General features: G+C 41.3%; 1 protein-coding gene across 31 annotated transcripts in view; it reads right to left on the reverse strand.

Annotated features, from left to right (window-relative positions):
• The window catches only part of HP1BP3 (heterochromatin protein 1 binding protein 3), a 36,741-nt gene extending 17,440 nt beyond the window's left edge, over window positions 1-19,301 (reverse strand). For 2 of the 31 annotated variants that reach the window (XR_015136807.1, XM_086326540.1), the window contains exons 1-9: window positions 19,173-19,301; window positions 14,996-15,050; window positions 13,800-13,987; window positions 13,248-13,347; window positions 10,378-10,531; window positions 8,954-9,113; window positions 5,824-5,967; window positions 3,643-3,723; window positions 2,792-2,946 (exon numbers count right to left, since the gene is read on the reverse strand). Coding sequence is in view for 20 of the 31 variants with exons in the window: in XM_086326540.1 (XP_086182666.1) it covers window positions 2,792-2,946; window positions 3,643-3,723; window positions 5,824-5,967; window positions 8,954-9,113; window positions 10,378-10,531; window positions 13,248-13,329 (776 nt within the window). In the remaining 11 variants the exon portion in view is untranslated. Of the gene's footprint in view, window positions 1-2,791; window positions 2,947-3,642; window positions 3,724-5,823; window positions 5,968-8,953; window positions 9,114-10,377; window positions 10,532-13,247; window positions 13,348-13,794; window positions 13,988-14,995; window positions 15,051-18,149; window positions 18,365-18,597; window positions 18,737-19,172 lie in introns of those variants that run through there. The other 29 variants (XR_015136799.1, XM_086326437.1, XR_015136809.1 and 26 more) reach the window with 19 other exon arrangements.
• Window positions 19,302-20,671: the final 1,370 nt, after the last annotated feature.

Here is a 20,671-nt window from a genome sequence, read left to right on the forward strand (position 1 = left end):
TCTATAGAGAATAGTATGGAGGGTCCTTAAAAAACTGAAAACAGAGCTACCATATAATCAAGCAATCCCACTTCTGGGGATGTATCTGCAGAATAAAGTAACTGGAAAAGACACGTCTACCTCAATGTTCACTACAGCACTATTCACAATAGCCAAGACATGGAAGCAACCTAAAGGTCTAGCAACAGAGGAATGGATAAAGATGTGGTACACATATACAATGAGATATTCTTCAGCCATAAAAAAGAACAAAATAACACCATTTGCAGCAATATGGATGGACCTAGATTCTCATACTGAGTGAAGTAAGACAAAGACAAATATATGGTTATCACTTATATGTGGAATTAAAAAAAAAGGTTACAAATCAACTTATCTACAAAACTGAAACAGTTAAGATTAGAAAATAAATTTATAGTGGGGGGGCATAAATTGGAAGCATGGGATTGACACATACACACTGCTGTTGCTGCTAAGTTGCTTCAGTCGTGTCCAACTCTGTGCGACCCCATAGATGCCAGCCCACCAGGCTCCCCCGTCCCTGGGATTCTCCAGGCAAGAACACTGGAGTGGGTTGCCATTTCCTTCTCCAGTGCATGAAACTGAAAAGTGAAAGTGAAGTCGCTCAGTCGTGTCCGACTCTTAGCGACCCCACGGACTGCAGCCCACTAGGCTCCTCTGTCCATGGGATTTTCCAGGCAAGAGTACTGGAGTGGGGTGCCATCGCCTTCTCCGATATACACACTACTATGTATGAAATAGATAACTAATAAGGATCTGTTGTGTACCACAGAGAACTCTTTGTAATGGCCTACATGGCAAACAGAAGGGGAGAAATTGGAAACAGTGACATTTTCTTGGGCTCCAAAATCACTGTGGTGACTGCAGCCATGAAATTCAAAGACACTTGCTTCTTGGAAGGAAAGCTATGACAAATCTAGACAGCATGTTAAAAAGCAGAGACATTACTTTGTTGACAAAGGTCCGTCTAGTCAAACCTATGGTTTTTCCATTAGTCATGTACAAATGTGAGAGTTTGACCATAAAGAAGGCTAAGCGCCAAAGAATAGATGCTTTCAAACTGGTGCTGGAGAAGACTCTTGACAGTCCCTTGGACAGCTAGGAGATCAAACCAGTCAATTCTAAAGGAAATCAGTCCTGAATATTCATTGGAAGGATTGATGCTAACACTGAAGCTCCAATACTTTGGCCACCTGATGCAAAGAGCCAACTCACTGGAAAAGACCCTGATGTTGGGAAAGATTGAAGAGGACAAGGGGGCGTCAGAGGATAAGATGGTTAGATAGTATCACTGACTCAAGAGACATCAATCTGAGCAAACTCCCAGAGACAGTGAAGGACTCTGGCGTGCTACAGTCCATGGGGTTGCAAAGAGTTGGACATGACTTAGCAGAACAACGTAACAGATTATGTTTGCTGTACACCTGAAACGAACACAACACTGCAAATCAATTACACCCCAATAAAAATTTTTTAAAAGATTTGGAGTTATTAAATTTTCCAAACAGTGGTGACATTACAGTGGCAGTTTTTTAACAAATGAACTACCATAAAAATTCTCTCAGAGTTTTATCTTAAATGTTTGAATGATGAAGATATTATGCTATTTCTATGTAGAAGTGCTACAGAAGCCTGAATTCTCCTATATTCTCGGTTATAACTCTAAATAGAAAATAAATGAGCTACCAACCAGTTCATTCCTGTCAGCATGGCTACTGTCAAAAAACAAAAACAAACAAACAAAAAAACACCGGAAAATAAGTGTTGGTGAGGATATGGAGAAATCAAAACTCCTGTGGCCTGACTGATGGTGGAATGTAAAATGGTAATAGTCACTGTGGAGAATGGTGTGGTGGTTCTTCACAAAATTAAAAGTAGGATTATCATATCATCCAGAAATTCCACTTCTGGGTATTTGAAAACGGTGTCTCAAAGAGATATTAATACACCAAGGTTAACAGCAGCATTATTTCACAACGGTTAAAATATGAAAGCAACCCAAATGTCCAAAGACAGATGAATGGGTAGACAAAATGTGGAGTGTGTGTGTGTACACACACACACACACACAAATATTCATTCTTAAAAAGAAAGGAAATTCTGACACATGCAACAATATAGGTGAACTTTAAAGAACATTATGCTAAGTGAAATAAGCCAGTTACAAAATTACTGTATGATTCTATTTGTATGAGGTAGGTACCTACAGTAGTCAAAAACCATAGAGACAGAAAGTAGAATGGTGGTGGCCAGGGGTGCGGGATAAGGGGGAACAGGGGGTTCTTGTTCAGTGGGTACAGTTACAGCTTTATAAGACTGAAAGAATGCTGGAGATGGGTGGCGCAATGGTAGCACATTACTGAAGTGCGTAAGAGCGCTAAACACTGTGCTCTTAAAAATGGCTAACAAGGTGCACTTTACATATTATGTGTATTTTATCACAATAAAAAACTGAAAAAATTTAATAATAAGCAGCTGAAAGGACATGGTTTAATGCTGAATATTCTAGCAGTTGACCATGAAAAGTTACTCTATGGTAGTCTTATGAAGGTCAACATGTGGCTTGAGTTTCAAAAAGAAACTACATATGGAGATATGAAAAGGAAAATATCATGGGACAAAAAAAGAAACCCACAATAAAAGGTTTTATTCCTAGCTCACCTAGAAGTAATCTTAAATGAATATTTAATCTCTCTCCTTTCTCATGAAAAAGGGGCTAAGGAAGTAACACAGACATGTGTGCTTTAAAGCCCAGGCCTCTGGCTTTTACCTGATGTCCACTCTAAGTTTGGGATAATACTGAGACACATATTTCCTGATGAGACTGTAGGAAGCTTCTTTAGGTTCACAAAGGCGAGTAAAGGCCAGTGGGAGGATATCCTCCAGTTTTACTTGTGGTTCTGGATCCACTGCAGAGCTCCTGTTCTGAAATGTAATATCAGAAATGATCATCATTACAGGTTTCTGTTCTATTGCTTCTATATTCAACACAAGGGCTTTCCCTAGCTGACTGCCAAATCAACTAGCCAAAAGAAAAACTAACCCTTTTTAGCACATTCAAACAAATCACAGCATTGTGGTGTAATGCCACTGGCGTGGCCATTTCTTTGAGGTAAAAATTTCAAACTGGGACAGTTAAAAATACATATAAAACTGAAAAACAAAGATGTAGAGGAACAGTCATGATTTCAATCACTGACTCAGAGGGAATACTGCATATCTCACAGTTATTGTATACCTTCCATACAACTTTCCGTAAATGAATGCATGTGTCTGGGGGAAGGCTAGGAAGGTAGTACCTGCACTAAAAAAAAACCGCCTCGAGGTGCGGTACTTTTAGGATCTAATGTTGGGTAAAAAAGTACTTGTATGCCTCTTCTAGTTTAAAGGTATTTCACAAAAAAGCAAAAAGCTGTAACTCATACAGCTGCCCATGACTCAATATAGGGCAGTTAGACGCACAGCTTCTGGCTAAACGATAGGAGCAAATGATTACAGCCTCTCCAGGGCTTCACAGAAACGCAGCCCCTGCCTAGTGCACAGCAACACTCAGGAACACTGCACCGTTTAGAAGCACCAACAGTGTTACTGCGCTCCAGCAAACTGGTACAGACTTCTTACCTTTCTGTTTCTGGATTTCTGAGGTGGTTTTCTCGATTTCTGGACCACAACAAAACTCCCAGAAGCACCTTTTCCTTTTACCTAAAATAAATTAACTTTAGTTGCAATAACCAGTATTTTTACTTTAAATGATTCTGGTACTCATATTGGTAACTTTAAATTACAGGGCATGGTGATGTAAGAACTAATGTAAAGTGCTGTTAAACTCTTCAGAGAAAAAAGAGTGGATGAGTCAGAAGACTTGGGATTGAACACTCTTTATGGTATCATCTAGCTATTCAATACTAGACAACTCACAAACCCTCTCAGCTTTTGTTTCCTCATCTACGAAGTTGGGGAAGAATGAAAAATGCTATTGTGATAGCAGGTTAAACAGTCTACTACAAGCTTTCAAAAAAAAAAGTTCCATGGAAGGGACACAATCTTTTGGGAAAATGAGAAAACCTCTACCAAGGAAGACAGTTCCTTGGCAAAAGTTCAGAGCCTAGTTAATCTCAGGCCACAATGCTTCCCACAGTTTGTCCATTAGAGATTATTACTGCATAAGGGAAAAGTTATCTAATTTTAGACACTGCACATGATAATACGTGCAAGTCTTATCACGTTTCCATAGTTTACAAATCACTGTCATAGAACTTCAGGTTAACCTGAGTCTTCCACTTTGGTTTTACCGACACCACTAGGAATACAGCAATCAAATGCTTTCAGTCTATAAACTTGTTGAAGCATGAAACTGAGGGCCAGCCTATGAGGCAAAATAGGTCACAAACTATATCTTCATGAAGATAAACATGAAGCTAGCTCATAAACTCTGCTGACATACACTATGATACAGGTCTCTGGTTCTAATTATATTGGTTAGATAATTGTTTTTATGCAATGGTTACTTTAAAGGCTATTTAAACGTTAGATTTACAACATTTGAGAAAGCTGGAATATAGGCTCCACAGCAGGAAACTGTTTTCCTCACTGATGGACCGCCAAGCACCTGGTACACAGGAGACAACTCAGTAATGTATTTGTGAAATTAAGGACTCATTGAAAGTTCCTAAGACTTTAAATGGCTGAGCGGCACAGAACTCTGTATTAATCAAACCATGCAGAAAGGTTCAGAAAAAAGGCAACAGGACTCTGGGGCTGCAGTGAATTAGATCCTCAGAACCATCTTTGCTGCTACCACGGGACCTCAGGAGTTACTTCATCCCTCTGGACTTCTGAAGAATGTGTAGATAAGAAAGCTCATTCTGGCATTAGAGTGTCATGATCTTAAGCAATGTGGAGTTTAAAAAAAAAAAACAAAAAACTGAGGTAGAGATGATTTACAATATTGTATTGTACAGTTTCAGGTACATAACAGTGACTTATATTTTTACAGATTAAACTCGATTTAAAATTACTGTAAATATTGCCTATATTCATTATGATACACAAAGCATCCTCAAAGCTCTAAGTAGTGTTTTGATGTACTATCCAAACTAATATGGATTGATGCCTGAAATCAATATTGGTTTTAGTATTATTCTCAATTTACTCAAGTTCTGATGCTTCCAAAAGCTTTAACAGATTTAGATACTAGTAAGTTAAGGTAAACCTATTTACAAAGCTAATTTATGATGATCACCAGTCTAGTCACAGAAGTTAGGTTTTAAAACTAACAAACCTAAGACAAGAACTATGATCTTTTTTGGTGCTGCAACAACCAGGCCAGCTCAACCCCACTTCTCACCTTGAGCACTACATAATCTTAAGCACAAGCAGCCCCCAAAGGAAAGCCAATTAAAAGTACAGGCAGGGGTTTTCCCTTGTGGTCTGGAGGCTGAGACTCTGTGCTCCCAGTGCAGGGGATCCAGGCTTAATTCCTGGTCAAAGAACTGGATCCCACATGCCTCAACTAAAGATCCTACATGTCACAACTAAGATGTGGTACAGCCAAATAAATAAATACTTAAAAAAAAATTGTACAGGCAGCTAGAAAAAATTTACACTATCATATTGCTTCTGTTCTTTAGAATACTTACTAAAGCTAATTGGCACCAGTGACTTTGTAAAACCAGGTTAAGCATAAGCCCTTCATCATTATGTTAACTTATTTTAACGAACTCACAAAGCACAAAAAGCCTAAATATTACTATACATGGATTTATAGCTAATATATGCTTATTATAAATAACCATTTAATACCTGTTTGATAACACCTCTATTTAATTCTCTTTTCAGTGCCTGTTTGAGGAGGTAGCCCCTTCTCTCCAGCTCCAAAGAAGGGTACTTATGGATGATGTATTTTCGAATAGCAACCACGGAGGCACCGCTCTTCTGGAAGCATGCCTAGGAAACAGATTATTAAACCATACACATTAATTTAAAATAGCTGTTTTTCATGTGTTTTCTGACATGTATGTTTTCAAAATAAATTATTTTGGAAGTGAACTTGATAATGGATGACAAAATGGCAACAAAGAGTGAATAATATTTCTGGTAACTTCAGTTCATCATGACTGTGGAGAAATACAGAATTAGCAATATTTCTGCAACAATTTTAAATCGTTAAAAAGAGCCAAAGAGAAGATACAACATGTGAACAATGTTCTGTGTTAATGAAAAAGCTTCTCCCACTCTAATACTATTCTGCACCTAGAAGACATCCTCAGCCTGACAGTAAGGAGACCAGGACACTCTACAGTGTGCAGTTCACAGACTTGGCCCATTTTACAGACTTCGGCTCACCAAAACCGATATTTCTCTGCAGGCTCTGTGTCAATGCTAGCAGATAATATAAGCAAAGACAATCTGAATAAATGGTGTAAAACTGGGTTTACAAATGCAAAGCTTTCAGGGGAGTTTTGGACAACAATGAGAGCGTTCAACGGCTATTTCAAGTGCCCTCTTCCTTTCCCATCCTATTTCTCTATATTTCATCTGACTAATGTCCATGGAAGATTCAAGCAGGTCATTAGGCCACAAAGGTAGCAATTTTTCTTCAAATGCTTTACATTTTGCAATACCCATGCAGTATCTGTTGCCCACCAATTTTGTGTAGCTGTTACCTATAAATTGACCATAGGATTTAGTAAATGTTATTGGATAAAGACTTGGGTGAAAGCTTATATACTGACAGTAAAGAAAAATGTCACAGACAAACGGACCACAAAAGACTATACAACACAAAACAGGTTAATATGGACTGTGTTAATAAGGATCATCTACTTCAAGCAAATGTCTCCAACCTATTACAACCGATTTAAGTTTACTCCTGATCTTACAAGAGAACACAAAGTAAAGAATATCAAGCAGAAAAGAACATTAAGGCTACAACAACCCCCTGCTCTACCAAACTGATAATAAGGTGAAAATAGATCCATCTATTTAATAATGATTTAATTCAGAAAAAGGTATCAGTGATCTGAAATGATAATTTGTTACACTGCATGGAATACACATGATCCACTGGATAAGATCTTACAGAGAAACACAAATGAACATTTTGGTCAACCCAACATCTATCTTTCATTTGTATAAATACGCATAATCATATTTAAACTATTCTTTAGAACTACATATACTGTTTAACTGTTTTATTATTTTAAAATTTTAGCCTCTTCTTCACCTTCACTATAATCCTGCTTCAAACCTAAGCTGAGTAATCACAGCTCAGCCTGCTCAGTAAGTGAAAGTCGCTCAATCCTGTCTGACTCTTTGCTACCCCATGGACTGCTAGCCTCCTCTGCTTATCCCCTGGGGCGGGATTCTCCAGGCAAGAATATTGGAGTGGGTTGCCATGCCCTCCCTCCAGGGGACCTTCCCAACCCAGGGATTGAACCAGGTCTCCCAAATTGCAGGCTGATTCTTTACCTTCTGCGCCACCAGGGAAGCCCAAGAATACTGGAGTGGGTAGCCTTTCCCTTCTCCAGAGGATCTTTCTGACCCAGGAATTGAATTGGGGTCTCCTGAATTGGAGGCAGATTTTTCACCCGCTGAGCTACCAGGGAAACCCAATCACAAAGTGAAATCCTTACAAAAAGGCTACAAAAAAAACAGAGTTCTCACTATAGTCAAGCTATCTAAACCAAGAAAGTTTTCTTAATGAGTTGAGAGTAATCTTGAAGGAATGCAGGGAGAGGGTGGAAGGTAAACTCTTTCCCAGTTTCTATGGCAGTGCTGTCTTCTCAAATTCTAGGCATGACCAGTAGGCTCCGCTTTCCTACCTATATCACTTTCTGTTAAGTTCAACTAAAGCCTTCTCTCCCCAATTCTGATTCAGATCCTAGCAAAAGAAAATCAGAGAGTCTATGGCCTCTGTTTTAACTATTCTTGTCATGTGATCACGTAAAATAAACACAGCAAAATTAGCCAGAAGAATTCACGCACAAAAAGGCAAGGTCAGATGAGAAGATTCCCTTAAAATAGGAAAACGGTATCTGATGATCACACAAGCTAATGAAAGTCAATGAATTATAGGAAAGTGATAAAGCTATGGAAGGAGGATAGTTTTTCCAAGTATTTTGGAATGACTAGGTGATGAAACCGAGTATTGAGGTTTCTAAAAGTTTCCTGTAAGTTTTCTAAAAGTTTCCAGAAGTTTTCAGGTGTGAAAGATAACCACCTACTAACGTTAGACGTAAGCTCTGAAAATGAACCTAAGGACAGTATGCTACTGCTGTTTACTCGCTCAGTTGTGGCCAATTCTTTTGCAACCCCTTGGACTGTGCCTGCCAGGCTCCTTTCCATTTCCTTTCCTTTCCCAGGCAAGAATACTGGATTGGGTTGCCATTTCCTTCTCCAGGGTATCTTCCTGACCTAGGGATCGAACCCCCATCTCCTGCACTGCAGGTGGATTCTTTAGCGCTGAGCCACTGGGGAAACTGTAAAGATAGTATACGTTTTTAAAATAAAAATTTTCTCGATGTTACTCTGAGTAATAATTAGATTTCATAAAGGCGAGGACTCTGTTTCTCTTATTCTATGCTGTATCACTAGTAGGATTACCTGATACAGAGAAACTAGTCCATAATGGTGTGCTGAATGAATTAACATGTTTAACCTTCAAATAAAAACTACACTTAAACTCAGTTAAAAAAAAAAAACTAAAAGCTAAAAATACTTGCTATAGCAAATCTGAGTTGTTAAAAAAATTAACAGTGCTCATCAAACGTGATATTATAAAAACATGAACTTAGCAACGGCTCTCTTCCATTTAGTCTCTTTTAGGAAGCAGAGCAAGGTTTCTGATGTCCGCACAGGAGTATGCCATTTTCAAATACGCAAGACACAAACAGAATAAATCTATGATGAACTGCTTGAAATAAAAACTTGCCTTAATGGCCTCAGTTAGGATTGCATCCATCTTGGGACGTGGGGAGGAAGCCATCGGTGTTTGTTTCTGGGCCCTGGCTAGCTGGCTGGCAGAAAGGGTAGCCCAGGAAGGTATTGTTTTTTTCACTTTCTTCTCCTTTTCTTTAGACTGATCTTTCTCACTTTAAAACAAAGAATTATTATTATGCAAGATAAACTCTTCAGAAAGAAGTATAAAGTCAGAAAGAAGAAAAGACTGGTGAGAAATAAAAATCAATGTTTTAATTCATTTCCACACTGAAGTGATATGTAAAGTAAGCATTTTACAAAATAAAACATTTTTTAAAAACTGGGCACTTTAAATGAGCCAAAAAGGTGTGTTCTCTCAGGTGCACACAGGAGAGAGAAGTTATATAAACCAGAACTAGCACGAAGGGCCAGTACATAAAAGAAATGAGCATTTAAAAACGCATTCCAGTAACAGCTACAACAGACGCAATTCAGCACAGTGCGAAGAACTCAAGCTCTGAAGTCAGAAAACCTGAGTTTGAGTCTTAGCTCTAACATTTACTAGTTATGTGATCTTAGCAAGTGACCTGAGCCTCAGTCTCCCCATCTTAAAAGAGAAACATGATACAAAATACTTCACAAGGTGCTTCAAGAAATTATGAGATTATGTTTATACAAAGTTTTGTGAATCACAGAGCATTATACAAATTTTACTCTAAGTAATAATAAAAACATCCCATGCACCTAAAATACAGGGTAGCTGCTAAAAATTCCACAAACATCACAAGTACTTATGATACTGGAATGAAGGATTAGAATTCCACCTAAAAGGTATAGTTATTTCTAAGGCATTCTTTTATTTTAAAAGTAATTCCTAACTGTTCTCACCAATTATGAAAAGAAAATGCTACCAGCTGTCCTGCAAAAAATAATTTTAATTAAAAAAGAATCACCATTACACTGTACAGGTTATTGAGAGCAAATTCTGCTTTCAGATTCTCAAAGTCACCCTCCAACTGAATACTTCATCAAATATATACAGTTTTAGGTCACTCTAGCAATGTCCTGGTATAGATTAACGCTTTCTAACATAAACATGTAAAAATAACTCACGCCTGGCACAGAGGGAGAAATAAAATGATGAAGTATCTCCCAGGTCAGACTTTTAAAGTCACACTACATTTCTTACTGAAAACCGCGTTCTGAAGCCAAGAAGAATGAATTATACATTAGTCAAACCATTGTTCTAACTACTACAAATTCTAATAGGCCATACAACTACATCATAAGCCTATTTCAAAAGATAATTCCCCCAAAATTAAATCTAAATATCATGTATCCAGCATAAATTAACATTATACCACTTAAAAAAAAATCTGATCCATATTCCTTTATATAGTCTTCAATTATAAAAAGCAAGAAGGCTTAAGTCCTTACTCCTTTTTGGTTTCCTCAGAAGGCTTGTTTTCTTCCTTCTCTTCATTCTCAGGTTGCCCCTTTGGCTGCTCTGTCTCACTAGATGTAGCAGGTGGAGTTTCATTCTCTTGTTCCTCTACAGTAGAGATAGATTCCTCTGAACTTACATCTGGTTCTTAAAATAAACCAGTAAATCAGGTGAGTAGAATTGCATCAAGTAAATACATTAGAGCCTGAGTCAATAAAAGGATAAAAGCTCATCTCTTTAAACAGGTTAAGTCAAATGTTCCAAGTAACAGTTGTACTCTAAAATGAGTAAATGTCTATGAGTACTGTTTTTTTCCTTCGTATCATTCAAACTGTCTATATAATGGGTTGCCGATCCAAACCATTATGTGAGAAAAGGAAAAGGATCAGGAAATTACACAGCAAGTGAAACTCTTTTATCCCAAATCGAATCTCTTGATTGTTCTACTCCATAATATTAAGGATAAGACTTATAATTAAGAAATTAGCCATTTTATAGTTGAATAAGTATTAGTAAGGGAATAAATAATAAAAAATTAAAATGAAATTTTCAAGTCAAATGATTTGGGCAAGGGTAGAAATATGAGTGGGGGAATACTGAGGTCTGCAATTGCCTGTCAGTCTTTTCTCAGGAGGTCTCTTTGAGCAGCTACTATGAAACAGAATCCCAGGAAATGATTAAGCAGAGACTACGAAGGATGTCAGGGGCCAAAATCAGGCAAAAAGAAAAAAAGGATATGCTTGAAGACTTTGGTCATTTAAATTACGTGAACTCATTACTAGCATAATGAAGACTTCTTTGGGGCCCTCACATAAGTACTTCCTTCTCTAGTGGGTCATCCTGACCCAGTGAGCGAACCCAAGTCTCCTGCATGGGCAGGTGGATTCTGAGCCACCAGTAAAGCTCAAATTTCAGGACAGTCAATTGTAATTTGTAAATCATCCTGGATTATGCTCTTCAACCAGACATGGAGATAAGTCAAAAATTCTCCTACATATGTTCAGCCAAAATCAAGGCTCTAGGATCAGATGTATCTGGATTCAATTTCAGAGCTTCTAATGTTCTAGTTCACATTATCTTGGGGCAAGTTCTTTGACACTTCTGAGTACTCTTACCTCACAGGGTTGTTATAAACATTGTATAAAATGGTTTAGGGAAAACCTGTAGGCCAGCACTTGTATACTGTGATTCCCAGCCTCCTTTGGCCTCTTCTGCTGCTTCTATAGCTGTTTGGCAAATACTAAGGCTAGAACTTTAACAATGGTATCTGGTGATACAGATAACTACAAAATATGTATTTTTTTAATCTTGATGCACCTTTTCCTGCCCTTTGTCTCAACTATTTGGCCTGCCTAACTGTCCCACCAAACTGGCTGTGTAACAACTGTCATGTTTACTGATTTTTCCATTGCCTTACTTTAAAAAATGGAAAAGCTCAGAGTGTATACTGAGCTTTCTCAAATGGTAAAGAATCAGCCTGCAATGCAGGAGAGCTGGGTTCGACCCCTGGGTGGGGACAACTCCCTGGAGACGGGCATGGCAACCCACTCCAGTATTCTTGCCTGGAGAACTCCACAGAATGAGGAGTCTGGCCAGCTACAGTCCATGGGGTCACCAAGAGTCAGACACAATTGGGCGACTAACACTTTCACTGTAACAACAGAGCTACAAATTAAATTTCACCTTATTTTCTCTTAAAAGTTTACAATTTAATAAAGGTTAAGGTGCTCAGCTGATAATGAGTATGTATTACATATGAGACATTATTTCCAACTCATTAAACTATTCTATCTTTTCAGATTTATAAAATTTAAAACATGAGTGAAGTCCAATCATTTTCATATACAAAATACTATATAAAAGGACAGAGATAAGACGGATAAACAGAACTTGTGAAGTCTTTTATTGGTCCTTTATAAATTCTTGGTTGACTTTCTTAATACCTCTTACATCTAAACACTCGTGTATTCTGAAAACTCGTGTTATCAGTGACTTCAGCTGGCTGTTAAATGCGGATTAAGGTAGGCCATCAAGTGGTTTATCCCAGTGCTGGACAAAATAACCTTCCCTCCAACTCACCAGCAACTATTTTTTTAAATATGCTAATTCCCTTGTCTCCTCACTGCCTTAGGCCAGAGTACCCAAGATGCTTATAGTATTCATCTGAGGATACTGAGCCAAAACTCAGGCTTAGCTGCAGCAGAGTATATCTCTGGTGCACCAATGATAAAGGCAACAAAGGTGCATGGTTTATTTTATTCATAATATATGCTGGTCAGCAAATATTCAGTTCTAATAGTTGTAACACGGGCAGCACCATGTGCTCAACCCTGGCAAAGAAGAGAGAGAAAAAGGTCACGAAAAGAACAAGAAAAGCAGTTACACTTGAAGAAAGGAGCACAAATACTCCAGATCGATAGTTCTACCTTTTTCTTAATTTACTATGTTCCCAGCTCTATCTGGCTAATCTTCTCTCCACCAACACCAAGGTTACAAACCAACACTTTAATCACCCATTTGCTCCCTTATGGCCTCCTCATGACTTCCAGTCGAGTCTTCCACCCAGTCTTCCTCCCCATGACACTGTATGCCCAGAAGCTACTACACTTTTGACCATTTTTGTTCTCTCCAACCATCTTTCTATTTTTAATTCTAAGAACATGAAATTTTTGCCTTCTAAAAATCTTCAGACACAAGATGAAATTCTTTCTTTGCCCAGAGGGTCCAGAAATGACATACCAACTGGTACCACTTCTCTCTCTAAATGCTCCCCACAAACACTTACGTTCAAGGGAATTTATGGGACACTCTAACCTGGAGCAGAAACGCTGGCCTTTTTAAGCTGTCCACTGCTTTACTTTACCTGGCTTTTCTTCTACTCCTTCAGCGAGCTTGCTCTTGGGAGGAGTTTCCCGGGTAGAATTCACAGCTCGACGAATCGGCATGGTGTTATCTTCTACCTTCTAAGAAAAGAAATGGCCATAATCACACATGCAAAAACAATTTCTCTCTTCTCTCTTTCTCAAGGGGGGCTAATTAGGTGTCAGAAGATGTAGGAGAATTCTTCAAGTCGACTCCAGGATCTGATGCAAATTACTTTTTAACAAGTTTTTTTGAAATGAAAATATGATTCTTAAGAAGTAGTTCTCAAAATGTTTTATTTTAGCTAGAATTTCAAATGGAAGTAAGTAATTATACTTGATTTGAAATAAATTTAGAAGCTTGGAGGTTTTCTCAGGAGTTTGAGGGATAAGGGAAGATGAAAAGAACTTTGTATCTACTTGATTTTTTTAGATTCATAACCCAGACTCCCCAAAGCAGAGGAAGGAACAGGTACCAAGAAGGACCCAGCAGGGCCTGAAGTCAGGGACTGATCCAAGAGTGAGCTTCAAGAATGTGTCAGCCCCTACCTCACCTAACTTGTCCGCGTGGATCAGCTGAGCTCCTACTATAAGTGGGAGTGCCTTAGGATGGACGAGTTCACCTTGAGACGTATCAGTCGCCATTTAAAATAATTTCTAGGCCCGAGTACAGGTTACACTCTGAAGCCTCTGCTGTTAACCACAAGGATTTTTCCTAATGGTTTCAGTGTGAAGCATCAACCTAAAGCACAGAAAAGACCTGGTGTGAAGATTATAGAAACAAAACTAAACTAAAACGTCTAAATTTAATATACATCCAAAGGGGGGAAAATTCACTATAAAACTTATAGTTAAATGACAGATGACTTGGTCAATTATCATTCAGAAAGATAAAAATTACTATCAAAATACACACTGTGTAAAGCAGCGACTAAGACAAACGCACAAGCCACAGCAGCCGCTGCACCTTCCACATGAACAAAGGCAGCCAGGACAAGAAAGCTCATAAGACCCTAACCCCATCCTGTCTCCTGTTACTATCAGGAGCTTAGAACAGACTACAAGACCCAGAAAAGGTTCATCTATGTTTACTCAAGGATCATTTTACTAAAGAGAGAAATGTTGTTAATGTTCTCAAAGGGGTCAGGAAACTTAACTGCAAACTTAACTCCATCTCCATCAGAGAAGTTATACAAGGACAAAAATACTGCTGAAGAACGTAACAGTCTAAAAGCCTCCAGACTCAGAAAAGCAAATTCAGACCATCACCTAAGAGATTAAGCATGCTTCTAAGACCTTAAGAACAAAATTAAATATTGAAAAATAAAATCTATGTAAGATCACTCAAATTTACCTAATCACTTAATACCCTCTGCTCCCCTTATCTCATCTGAGAATCAAGGACACTTTATAATAAAAATTTCTCAAAAAGAAAAGAAAATGATCAGTCAGGTGTTAAGATCTTTGTGCTAATGAACATTAATGAAGAACTGGGCAAGAGGAGACTACTCATTCAACTTCTGCTTTAGGCTCTAAACTTGTCTAGGAATTTAAGAGCTTTCAATTTGTCAGGTAATAGTTATTAACTGTTACAAAGACTACTTAAAATGCTCATATAGAAATTTATGTCAAAAACTATAAAACACAGAAATAAAAACAGTTGTTTTGGGGGGGCTTTGTGACAACCTAGAGGGGTGGGATGGGGTGGGAGGTGGCAGGGAAGCTCAAGAGGGAGGGGACATATGCATACCTATGGCCGATCCATGATGATGTACGGCAGAAACCAACACAATATTGCAATTATCCTTTAATTAAAAATAAATAAATTTAATAAAAATAAATATACTTGCAAAAAAATTTTTGTTTTCTAATCAAAATGGACTTAAGGGCATTATTTAGGTTTGTGAAAGCTAAAAGTCTACCTCGGAAAAATTTCAATACATAAACTTGCTTACTCATCCAACTAGCACTTACACAGTAATATACTTTCCTTGATTAAAAAAAAAAAACACAAATCTGATAATTTTACAGGTAAATACCATTCATAAGCACAATTTCACCATCAGGTTATTCTTGGAAAAGTGATACTGCTAATTCATCTTTCTTAACCCATGATAATACTAGCTAGGCTGAAAATGATACTGAGAAATTAACAAAACCTTCAAGAGTCTCTTTTCATAGAACATCTTTTAAAAGAATATATGTTCTCTCTGTAAATAAAACACTAAAAAAATATCAAAACATTTCCAGTCAACTCTATATTTACTAATTGCTCAAAATTAAAACAAATTTTAGGGAGTGGGGGTGCAAAGAAATTATTCTCAATGCCAAAATGATAAAATTGACCAAAACCAGGGCAACAAGTACATGGTCCATCGACACCCGACATCATTGACCCGAGGACAAGAATATCAGTTTAAATTAGGTCTGGTAAGTATGCCCAGGTTGGAATAACTGAAAAATAAGTTGCTTTGCCAAGCTTCCTGGATGCACCCACCACAGTAACAGATCCTGACACTCTCCTGCTTAAACCTCCCCATCACTCTCCTCTCTTGAGTCCAGACACACAGACCTTCTGGTCCTCAGTGTGTGTTCTGCACATGCTGTGTTCTCACTCTGACATTCTTTCCCGGATATTTCAATCAGGTTCAGCACAGTGTCGCCCCCTCAGAAAGCCCTCCTATCCTTCTTTTTCTTCTTCAGGTTTCTTCACAGCATTTAACACCACTTGTAACTCAATATATGTCTATTTGCTTGTTTATTATGTGTCTCTCCCAGCAGAATGTAAGTACTACAAGGGCTAGAACTAATTCATCACTGCATCCCCAGTACCTAGAAGCATGCCCAACATACAGTGGGTGCAGCATAAATACTGGGGGGAGGGCTTCCTTGGTGGTCCAGTGGTTAAGAATCTGCCCTGCAATGCAAGGACACTGGTTCAATCCCTGGTCCTAGAAGATCCCACATGCTGCAGGGCAACTAAGCCACGACTACTGAGTCCACATGCCTAGAACTGGCGCTCCGCAACAAGAGAAGTCACCACCATGAGAAAGCCCGCATCCGGCAACAAAAATCCTGTGCGGCCAAAAATAAAATAAATTAAAAAACAAACCAACCAACCAACCGCAGGGCAAATGTTGAATGAACAATGACACCTGGCAGTACTTATTTCTATGTTCAACATGTGTAAAAAACACTTAAAAAATAAAAATTTAAAACAATATAAACATTAAGAAATGTTTGCCTCAGCTCTGAATTTCCTTAATAAAGGTCATGTAGCTTAAGGCTCTCTTTATAATAGGTTGGTTAATGACTTATTTCCTCAGTTCATGGTTCATCACAGAGCTGACAAAACTATCTGGATGGTTAACTTAAAACTACCTTAACAAGTACCTATTAACTGTTGATGCTGCGCTTCTGAATGATCAGACTTTTAAGACTGCCGCACTTGTTCCCTGACAGAGATCTTATCTGGCTGGTTCACTGCCCTATACTTCCTGCCCAAGAACATACTAGGCTCCAAACAGGTGCCCTACAAATATTTGTTAAAGTGAAAGAATGAACGAAACTTGAGTAAGTTTTTCATTTGGGTTCTTATGTGACAAACCAATCTCAGTTTACCTGTGGTGTGTGTGGACTTCCTGTGGTCATGAATCTGTTTTTGTTTTTTAAGTATAATGTCAGATGAACAATACAAAGATCTGCTTTTTTCAAGGGAAGTGCTAAGCTGTTTAAATACAGGCAATAAAGAAAAGGTTGTAAAAGTAGAAAGTCCATAATTTCAGAGTTTTAATTTACTTTCTCTACCTTAAGTGCAAGCACTAGAAAAATAAGCAGGAGTTCAACAATGTATTTCAGTTTTCTGATATCCTTGAAAACATGCATTTTAGGGAAAGTACTATTATTTCATATTTTACCATAAAATGTCTGCCAATACCTTACGTATTATAATGTCATTAGCCTTGCACTGATTACACTAAATTGTTCCCAATCTAAAGTCTTTCACTATATTCAGACTTACGGAGTAATGTCACAAAACGTATGCCTATAATTTGCTGGAAACTTTTTTCCCCACTTTTGTATTTCAAATAAATCAGTATTACTTAATTAGCATTTGTCTCGGACACAGATGCTCTGGACACTACAGGTACCTCCTCCTAAGATAAGGACGATCTAACTGGCTGAAGAGTGAGCGTTTTCATCTATACACGAAGAGTTCAGGACGCTTCCTCCCAACATATCGCCCTCAATCTTCCAATTCGACAAGGCCAAAATTACCCTCTAAAAATGTTACTTCTACTCTGAAACACGCTGCACTAAATTTTCTGAAAAGAGCAATGAATTTAAAACTTCGTTAACAGCTTCACGCCTATACCAGACTAAACAAATCTTCCAAACTAGCCACGTCTAGCGTCACTCTAAGACAAGTCAGCTTGTCCGTGAAGCCCCAGGGGAATTCCCAGCTGCACTTCGAACCAGACTGTCACTTTTTAATGTAATGTAAGGTCAGGAAGCATAACCGCAGAAAGAAAAGGTACACATGGAAAGAGGGGTCAAGTTCACCTTGGCCGTTCTCTGTGCGGGGGGACTGTCCCTCAAAGAGGTGTTTCAATCATAGTGTTAGTCGCTCTGTCGTGGCGGACTCTTTGCGACCCCATGGACTGCAGCCCACCAGGCTCCACTGCCCATGAGATTTTCCAGACAAGGATACTGGAGTGGGTTGCCATTTCCTTCTCCAGGCGATCGAACCCAGGGATCGAACCCGGGTCTCCTGCACTGAAGGCAGATTCTTTACCAACTGAGCTACAAGGGAAGCCCTGTTTCGATCATAGACAAGCGGTCAATAATTAAAAAAAAAAAACAAAAAACCCTTTGATCTGGGGCTCTCACTTCACCCCTCCTACCTCCAGCTCTTTACAAATGCCCCTACTCACAGGCTTGACTATATTAACTAAATCCACCTCGTCTACAGAGCAGTGAGTCACAAGCTCGACGAAAGCCATGGGAACGGGGGTAAAAACGAAAGCTGAGTCCCGGGTGGCGGCGGCGGCAGCAGCAGCAGCAGCGGCGGCGGCGGCGGCTTTTCAGGGGCGCGAACAGCTGACTCCGCGCCGGGCCCGAAAACCCGGGCGGAAAGACCAGCAGACAAAGGCGGGGAGCGCCGAGCACAAGGCGGGGGGTGGGGGAGAGGAGAGTGGAGCCGGGATGAAGGCGGCGAGGCAAAGGGCGGCGGGCTCAGCGCGAGCTCCGGCTCCGGAAGGCCGACGCCGCGACCCGGGCAGCGCCCGCCCGCCCGCGCGCGCGCCACGCAGGAGGCGGCGGACCGCGAGCACCAGCCCCCCGCGCACTCACCGCTGGGAGCTCCGTAATGGCGGCAGCGGCGGCGAGGGCGGGGACCCCGGGAGGGTGGTGGGGGGGGCGGGTCCGCCACAGCCAGTCACCGCCGCCGGCATCTTTCGAACCGGCTCCGAAAACCTCTGAGGGAGTGGGGTGAGGGGGGAGGGCGGGGGCCCGCCGCGCGCCTCGGGAGCATGCGCGAGCCCTTAGCCAATCAGAGCCGGGCGGGAGGACGCCGGCGCAGGCGCGCTGCGAGGCAAGGCCCGCGATCAGGGAAGCGCTCCCTCACCTCCCCCCCGGTCCAAACAAAACAAGGGCGGGAGCGCGCGCGCGCCACAAGGCCCCGGAGGCGGCTTCCACCAGAAGGGCAGGGGGCTCGGTTCACAGCGGGGGGAGGGGAAGAGGGGGCGGAGCGGCCGGAGCAGGCAGACAAAAAAAAATAAAAGGCGCCACCTCCGGGGACGCGAGCGCCCCGCCCCCCTCCTCTCAGGGAGCGGCGTCGGCGCCCCGGGCGAGCGGTCTCTCCGCCCGCCTTCGGGGTCCAGCGGGCCTGCGCCCGCTGCCCGCCCGCCCGTTCCGTCCCGCGTTACCTCTGCGCTCCCCCCTTCCTGGCGCCCGCGTGCTGCGAGGCTTCTCGGCTCCGCTCCCGCTGCCGCTCGCCGCCTCCGCCACCGCTGTCCTCCAGGCCCAGCCGCCGAGCTCTGCCGCCCCGCCCCCCTGCTCGCGGCCCCGCGCGCGCGCCCATCCCTCACGCCGGCCCCGCCCCCTCCCCTGCGCGCCCCGGCGGCCGCGCCCCCAACAGTCCGCGGGCGCGGAGGGAGCGCGCGAGACTCGCCTCCCCTTGGTCGGGCACGCGGGGGCGCGAGAAGGCGGGAGGGGCCGGCGCCGGGGACGCCGGGGCGGCGCTGAGTGTCCCCGCGCCTGCCGCCGGCGCCTCTCGGGTGGCTCCAGTCGTCTTGGCTGTGGCTTCGGTGTCCTCGGGTTCCGTCCCTGAGTTTCCACTTCGGCTCCCCGTCTGCCTTTGGAGGGGGTTGGCCTTTCCCGCTCCCGAGTTGAGCACAAGAACGACCCCCTTCTTTGAAGACGAAATGATTAGAAACCCAGAGAGCGGAGAGTGTGCAGTTACCTCACGTTCGTTCCTATGAAGTCTCCTCACAGGACGCAGGAATGCCTCAGGAAAAGAACTGTAGAAGTTGCTTTTCTAGTCAATGAAGGGGTCTTCCCGGGCTCCCTCATCCACATATGCAGGGAGTGTCCTCAAGAAGGAAACGTCGGGATTGGAAAGGGAATTCCCTTCGAATTGTCATCTTTACGTTAGTTACCAGCATGTTTAGGCTATGTACGTTACTGCTGAAAAACGTTAGAACTTTTTCAAAGTCGATTTTGGGAAAATTCGATGTATCTAAACTAGGTGTTTTGTCGGGGGTAGAGGGGGCTTGGTTCCTGAATACACGGAGAAATAGTAAACTACAATAGCCTCGAGGCTCAGAACAGCGTGAGAAGCAGTCGAATGCGGGTACTTGTCCTAAAGATTTTATTATCAAACCATTTTAAGCACTTCATAAGCCAGTCCTCAGGCTCTGGCGTTGCCATGAGCACTTTAACTGTCTCACCAGCTTTCCCACTCCATCCGTCCCAAAGTCAGCTATATAAAAATGTCACCACAACCACAAATTCCTTACAAGGTGAGTGTTACCATTAATGTCCCAATGGCATTACCAATGCCCCGGCATCCTGGTGTCCCATTAAACGTGTTCACAAGGAGTTGGGTTCATCTCATCACCGTTTCTATCTTTTGTCTCCTTTAAAAAGACTCTTCTATTTTTATGTATTTGCTTAAAACATACATTTTCCCGAAAATATCCTTTCCCCCATCTCAGACAAGGAGCTGACACAGATAAGAGCAAACTAGATTCCACCTTTACACAGATTTTTTGCTTCACACACACACAACTTACTCTGTTCTTTAGAACAGAGGCAATTCTTCGTGTGCACAGAGGTATTTGCACACACGCCACCCCCACCCCCCAGCTAGGCACTAAAGCTACCATTTCCTTAAGTCTGAATGTGTTTTTTCACTTACAAAAAA

The sequence above is a fragment of the Bos grunniens genome, chromosome 2, assembly GCF_055505025.1.
Source record: "Bos grunniens cultivar Pamir isolate PY7600 chromosome 2, Bosgru_T2T1.0, whole genome shotgun sequence".
In the NCBI taxonomy this organism is placed as follows: domain Eukaryota; kingdom Metazoa; phylum Chordata; class Mammalia; order Artiodactyla; family Bovidae; genus Bos; species Bos grunniens.